Genomic DNA, 7,623 nt, shown 5'->3' on the forward strand with positions numbered 1-7,623 from the left:
ATTATTAACACATTAGAGTTTCTGTAACGTTACAATTTTCAAAAAGTTTTTAAGTTGGAAAAACAAGACAACAAACAGCAGCTGAAGTGAAAACAGAGTCTTTATTTATTGATCAGATTTCATTCTCTGATCCTCAGAGTTTAACAACATGGAGAACATTGGGTCACTTTGGGAACATTGGACAGTTCAAGCTAACAGATCGATGCAGTTCAGTACATTGGTTAACATTGTGTTGAATGATTCACCAACAGGTGAACCATCAGTCACATCCTCATTTCTGTCTTCATGCAGTAAATGGACAAACTTCTAGATGTTTATGAGGTTTAGTGATTGGATCATGTGTCAAACTCGAGGCCCGGGGGCCAAATCCGGCCCATGTTAGTGTTTTATGTGGTCCTCTAGTTTCCAGAATTAAATCAATCAGTTCCTCCAGAAATTTAAGCAAAATCAACAAATCCCTGCATGTTTTGTACTAATGCATAATTGTGAGTTTATTGCAAATTTTCTGCAAAAGTGGGTTTAAGTGATGCTAACCCCACCTGCAGGTGGCAGTGTTTCTTACTTCTACTACTCTGCTGCCTCAGCCATGATGTAAAGCTATAGTTCATGATCGATACTGGGAGTCATAAGTGCAAAAACTCTTGCAAATGTATCTAAATTAGAATATTGTAAGAGGTTTTAACGATATATTCTGGTCTCTTTGAGAACATTCCTGATCCTGTTTTGGCCCAACATGAGTTTTCCAGCCCTGGTTTGGATCAAAAGGAGGCTGGTCGGAGGAACATCCGCGCCGCCTTCAGGCTGTAAGTGGCCGGTTTAAAAGTGGGCCACACTACGCCATTCGCAGTTTTGTAAGGTGTGTTTGTTTCTGGGTCGTATGTTCCTTTGTAATAAATCCCGTTTAAGTTCGCCGCCTGGCAGCTGTTGTACCACCACCCGCCGCCGTACGCCTCCGCACAGTTCTCCCCCGACCCGTCGTTGTCTTTGTCGAAGGTGCTGAACTTGACGCCGCTGTGGGACGCCAGAGCGTCCCCGGCGTCTCCGGTGTACCCGGACGCCTGCAGGGGGAAGCCCTCGTCCTCGGTGCCCACCCTAACCGTGTACTCAGCCGTGGCTACGCCCCCCTCCCAATCCTCCAGCTCCACCTTCAGCATGGTCTCCCCCTGGTTGGTCAGCAGGTGGAGGTTCTGGTTGCCCAGCCAGAACTCCCCCTTCCCCAGAGCATCCACCGAGCCGAAGCCGTCACGGTACTCGGCCCAGGTGCGGTTGAAGCTGATGGAGCCGCTTTCTCTCTGCTGGACTAACAACCACCCGCCCATTATGCCCTCCTGGTGGCAGTAGACTTCCACGGCCGCCGCGGAGCCGGCAGGTTTGATCCTAAAAAGACCGTTCGCTTCACCTTTCAGGTGCTTCTGGTAGGCGTCGACGCAATCTGGGGACAGAGGGGCACACACCGAAGACCGCGAATTAGCGAGGACGGCTTTGGATCAGCCGGCTCAAACTTACTGCAGAAAAAAAACCGCTTCCTTCCTGCTTCAATCATTTTTAAACAGTAAATCTCCCAGTTCTACTCTGTCTGGACCAGGGCTGGGCAATAAATCAAATTCATCAATCAATCAATTATTGGCGCTCTTTCCACCTGGTAGTCTGGTATTCTCTCTTCAATTTGGGACCAAAATTGCAACATTTGTTGCATTTTCAGCTGCTGTGTTTCTCTTTCTCACTTCACTGTCAAACTAAACAAACTGATTAGAAAAACCTGTTCCCCTCCTCGCCTGTGGGGGCGCTGCACCAAGAACTCCTGAAGGAAACAAGAGGACAATCTCTGAACACTGAGCGCAACTTCCTCCTCCACAAAATGTGAACAAGCAGCTTCAGATTTGCCGGCTGTCAAATTTCTCTGTAAGAGCATGAGAGTCTCATGTTTGTTTTGGTTGTATTTACCCAGAATGCCCTGCACTGTAGTCCACTTCCTGCTTTTGGAGCGGTTGCTGGTTTGTTTGGCTTTCACATCTGCATTTGAACCGCACCAGAGTTCACTTCAACCAAACTGAGACCACGATTTTTAATATATTTTGTGTCATTTGTAATTTCTTGTTTAGAAAAGAAATCAAAAAGTCAACTAAAGTCGTAAATCGGATCTGGAGATTTTATTTTTAGGCCATATCACCCAGCCCTAGTTTGGACCATTGGAAACATTTAAAGTTATATTTGTTACAGAATGGGTCGATGTTAAAGAGCTGATAACGGTAATAAAAATGTTATAAAGTCCTTGGAGAATCAATGTGTTAGTTTTGCTTTTCAAAAATGCTAGGCAAACTTTTATGTCACATTAAATGTTTAAATGTGGAAACTAGGACCAATAAAATAGCAGCTTTGTATTCACTTCCTGTTTTTGGTACATATGGCTAGCTAACAAGCTAGCTAGCTAGCTGTCTGGCCGCCTCCTTCCCGTCTCCTACAGATCCTACTCCAGTTCGGTGGTTTTGGTACCTGTTCCTACAAAGTCCGCCTGCCGTTCCACAACCGTGCTCTTCACACTGCGAGCATGGAAATCAGGAATGTCGTCCTCTGCGTTGTCGGTCATGAACGCGCCGAAGTCGGCTCCGAACGGGTTCATCCCGGATTTAGAATCTGCCAATATGCTTCCCTTGGATCCACCGGAGTGGAAGGATGAAGAGGAGGATGAGGAGGATGAGGAGGATGAGCCGGTGAGCGTTGGGAACAAGGAGCCCAGGCCACCCTTTGTCAAGCCACCCATCCCGTCACATCCGGGTCCGCCGCCCACTTCCTCCACCCGCTCCACCGGCCCGTCTTTGGTGTGGACGACCGTCCTCCTGATGGTTTTGGTGCAGCTGACGGTTTTGGTGCTCATGCTGACGCTGGGCTGGCCCTGGAGTCCTGTGCCGTCGAAGTCGCTGAAAAAATCGCCGTCGCCGCGTCCTGAGAGCTCCGTGATGGATTTAGACGGTGATCCAGAAGAGGAGGATGAGGATGAGGATGAGGATGAGGATGAGGAGGGAGACGTTGAGTGGGAAGTACCTGGGACCTTGGAGACGGTGGCCGGAGATGAGCTGGAGCCTTCCTCCTCCAGGATGAACTGAACAGTATTCACCTGGAAACAGAAGAAACTACGATTTAAGAACAGGAGCCAATAATTTAATTATTCTGTGGTTACAAATTCACTCAGGAAGGTTCACACTGAATCAGGCTGAAGTTAACAATAAATTCATCACTAAATAAAATAATCGCATGATAAAATTTTGCTTACAGAGATTGTAAGCATACTTACAATCATAAGTAGTAAATAAAGAAACTGCATTGGTCAGAAAGAAAACCAGATCTCTGCTGTATACTACAAGTAAAACCTTATAACACCTTTAAGCCTAGTTAATTAGGAGCCGATACACAAGCTAACTGCTATAATAACTCAGAGCCATGTTAGCTTGCTAATCGGTACATTCAGGATGAGTGAGTCTTCTGCTACAACTGAAAATCACGATTAGCAGCTGTGACCTCAAACTAAATGGTCTACAAGTAAAAGTTAAAAAAAAAACTAAAAATCTACTAACTTGGAAGTAACACAGCAAGCTAACAGCTAAAGTAACCAGTAGCTAGGAGCTAATTTAGCTGTTGGGTTGCTAGTCTCTGCTTTAACTGAAATATTCTTAACTTGAAATCTTCAAGCGGTAATTTAATCAGAAGATTAAACCTTAATCTAGGAATTAAAGCCCAATTCAGTTGTTTTTCAGTTAATACTGGGATTTATAAGATAGAAGCTAATGTAGCAAGCTAACAGATATATTAGGCCGCACTTTGGACACCCGGTGTTAGACGTTCCTCTGCAGAACCAGATGAGGTTCTGATGAAAAAATCCAGCACTTTCAATCAACAGAAAGAACATATCAAAACCCAGTATGGTACCGCTCTTCGAAATCTGGAGTTGGAAACTAATTTCTGTGAAGTAATTAACATTGTTTTATTATTTTCTGGGATTTATTTCTTAAGTCCTTCAGTTTCTTTCTGCTTAAATCCGACACACCTCTTTAAACGGTTGTTTCTGGAGAACCCAAAGCGTTCCTCACCTGGGGGAACAAGTCCGCCGTCCGCTGAGCCGCCACATCCTTGGATTTGAACCTGGAGTCGACAATCACGTCCTGCAGCGGCCGGCTCTTCATGACGTACAGCGTCCCCACCGTGTCCACGCTCTGGGCCACCTGGGCGTCCAGCTGGTTCACCTGGGGGAGGAAACACATGTCAGCAAAACAGTTTCTGCTATAATAAACCACCAGTTCATTAAACATGATTCTTTTTACTAAATTTGTTCTCTTCATTATGAGTTTTGTAGCTTCAGTTATTTTTTTTGTTGCAGTTTTTACTTTTTTTATGTAACCTGGATGCAAAAATAACTAAGTTTGCATACATTACATAAATCTCAGTAGATACAGTTTATGAATTATGAAGCTACACTGATGTTAGGAGTGCCATATCTTCCTGGGTGTTTACCTGTTTGTCCAGAGCCACGTAGCTGTCCCGGTCCACCTGGTACACGGTGTGAGCGCCGCAGGATCCCTTGCAGGAGCGCAGCTTAATGTCAATATCGATCTAATAGAGGAGAAAAAGTTATAAAAATAAAAATCAGTACAAAGATAAATTAAGTTTTGCTGCTGCCTTATTTTTTTTCTTTCCCAGATTGTGACATTTACTTTTCTTATGGTAAACCAAATAAAAACAGAATTGTAGAGCGTAATTTTAATTATTGTACTTGAGATTTATGATTTAAAACCTACTGATTTAATTCAAATCTGTTTTAAAACAAAAAAACAAACAGCAACGTTCACAAATAAATGAATTTTTTTTTATTTTACAGCGTTGGAGTTTCCTGAATTTTGAACAACTAGGCCCAAAATTATTCAAACCTGACAGGATGAGGTAGGAAATATAATAAAACTATGTAAAATAAAGATCCATTTTAAAAAGATCAGGGTTTTAAATTTTTTTTTTTTTTTAAAGATAGCACATCAAAAATGTTTCAAACTCTTATCAATAACCAATAAAACATGTATTTTCAGCATTACAAGAATAAAAACCTTGTTTTACTGCCAAATGAAATGCTAATAAAAAACAAGCAGACTAATTATTTTCCAGACGTCTGATTGGAGCGTTTGTTGTTTTTGTCTCTGCGTACCTCCAGTTTCTGCATTTCCACCACCTGGTCTTTGACCCGAGCCTTCAGCGCGGCCAGCGCTTTGTGCTGCCTGTCGATCCGGACCTTCATTTCAGTGATCCGCTGACGCAGCGTCTGGGCCAGGTTGTAGTACATGTTGTCATTTCCTGCAGGAAAAAGAGACGACTCACTAGCATCAAACTGGGAAATAAATGGGTACTGATCATAAATCATAAATAAAAAAATTAATAAATGTAATTTTTGAAGGCCTTTATGGTTTATAAAGAGTATTTAAATTTGACCTAACACGCTATTACGTTTAGTTTTCCTGTTTCTACCAAATGTTCACAAGGTTAAAGGCAGTGATGGAGGCTGACCGGTGTCCAGGGTGAGTTTCTCCGTCAGGATGTCGTAGGTCTGCTTGGACACCAGGTCCACGGAGCGATGTCGGGCCTTGTGCTGATCCAGCAGGCTGCGGATCTTTGCGATCTTCTTCAGAAGCTCATGGTCGTTTTTATCCATCAGGCCCTGAATCCTGCAGCCTGACGGGCATTTTGAGTACTGTTGGAAAACGCATGAACAAAATATAAACCAAAAACCTGAAATAATAAAAATAATAAACATTTTCATTTCAGTGGACCTTCAGATCAACTAAAACTTCACAGAATCTAAAAAGAAATGAATAATTTAACAACAATAATAAGCAAGCAAACTAAAATAAAAGCTTTTTTATGTTGAGCTTTAAGCTGCTGACACAAAATAAATAAAATTTATTAGTAACTGGTGTAAATGAGTTGACATATCAAGTTATAATAACTAATAAAAATGTCTTTTTCAGATGACAAACCTGATTTTTTATAAATATTTACACTAAAGACTCAAAAAAGAAAATAAAAAAGTAACAAATAAAGCTAACTAGCTTACCTGTGGCAGCAGTAACTAATTCAGATTTAAGTTTGCAAACAGCAATAGTTAATACGCCTGTTAATATAACCTGGTATTAACAGAGTTTTGGCTATCCGTGGTGAAGTTTACACAAACGTTACTTGCAGCTAAGAAGGTAGCATTAATGTAGCACTTAATGTTTTCTGTGATAGAAGCTGTACAATTGACATTTTTGTGGGGTTAAATAAGAAAACAGCTTTTTCTTAAAAACAAAAGGATGTTTACTAGAATTTAATTAAGTGGTTTACTGACAAAGTGTTACCATAAAAAGCCTAAATAATTAGAAATAACAGGTTTAAAAAGGCTGATAGAGAAAAATCCTCAGTAAGATAAAGTCTAAAGTGCAAAAGCAATCGCTCGAAAATCTCCAACAAATCTAAAATTCATCTTAAAAACACAAAGTTGTGCTAAAGCTGATTGTGCTGGAAAAAAACAAACAAATTCGTCTTCCAAAAGAAATATTGATATTCCAAGATATTTTTTATGAAGCTTATTAATGCAGCTTATATATGAAGCGTTATTAATGCATCGAGGTTTTAATCAGAAAACGAAGAAAATGTTAGTTTTATTGTATTTCATTGTTGGTTGCTTTAAATTCGTCCCTCTGGAAATTAAACAGTTGAAGCCTTTTGGCCTCATATCAGGCTTATTTTTACAGATGTTTACAAAAATCATTGAATCCAATTCGACAGAAGGTTAATTGTATTAAAAATATAATTTTCATATTATTATTGCTGCTTTACCCAGTCGTCGTCCGTGCAGAAAGGCCACTCTCTCTGGGTGGCACATTTCTGGTCTCTGGTGGCCGGTTCCACCGGACGGGCTCCTCTTGGGTCCAACAACGTAGCCTGGATAAAAAACACAAGAGAAACATTTATCTTCTGTTTGGAGACGAATGTTCAGGATAAAAAAAGAACAATTTCAACAAAACCTTTGCATATATTGAACTGTTTGGTTCGTTAAATGTTCACTAGAGCTGTTTTAGGAAAGTAAAGTTTAATGATAAAGTCCATAAGTTTTGTCTCACCTGTGTTATGGCCACAGAAACCAGGCAGAGCAGCAAACTGAGCTTCTTCATCCTTCTGTCGTTCTTCTTCTCTGAAGATCCTGAATGTTCCTGCAGCGCGGCAGTCGGATCTTTTGAATCCTCCTGGTTCTGTTTGTTGAACCTCTGACTCACCAGAAACAGTCAGGGCTGATTGGAGTTGAGCAACAGCTGTTGCCGACACTGAACGTTGCGTTGGCTGTTTTCTGTACTTTGTGTCTCTTCTCTGCAATAAAGTAAACATAAAGAAAACTCAAACATGCTGCTGGACATGCGGGCATCCCAGTCTGTGCTGCTTCAAGGCCAACAGTGACAAACCTCTCACAGCAATTATGAAAATGACTAATCAATATTAGATCAATCACCAATAGGGAAATAATTTTGCATTTATTACTTATTTGTCTAAAAAGGGACATTTCGGATTGTTGTCTCTTTAAACCTGCCAAGAAAATAAGTTAATTTTCAT

At 41.2% G+C, this 7,623-nt stretch overlaps 1 protein-coding gene across 1 annotated transcript; it reads right to left on the reverse strand.

Annotated features, from left to right (window-relative positions):
• Nucleotides 1-82: 82 nt before the first annotated feature.
• fga (fibrinogen alpha chain) lies at nucleotides 83-7,362 on the reverse strand. The gene is made up of 8 exons (XM_032583425.1): nucleotides 7,140-7,362; nucleotides 6,856-6,960; nucleotides 5,545-5,728; nucleotides 5,189-5,334; nucleotides 4,507-4,605; nucleotides 4,086-4,238; nucleotides 2,494-3,115; nucleotides 83-1,432 (listed from the first exon to the last, which is right to left on the reverse strand). Exons 1-8 carry the CDS (start codon nucleotides 7,188-7,190, stop codon nucleotides 759-761), a joined length of 2,034 nt encoding a protein of 677 aa, XP_032439316.1. The 5' UTR covers nucleotides 7,191-7,362; the 3' UTR covers nucleotides 83-758.
• Between the last annotated feature and the right edge of the window lie 261 nt (nucleotides 7,363-7,623).

The sequence above is a fragment of the Xiphophorus hellerii genome, chromosome 14, assembly GCF_003331165.1.
Source record: "Xiphophorus hellerii strain 12219 chromosome 14, Xiphophorus_hellerii-4.1, whole genome shotgun sequence".
NCBI classification, from domain to species: domain Eukaryota; kingdom Metazoa; phylum Chordata; class Actinopteri; order Cyprinodontiformes; family Poeciliidae; genus Xiphophorus; species Xiphophorus hellerii.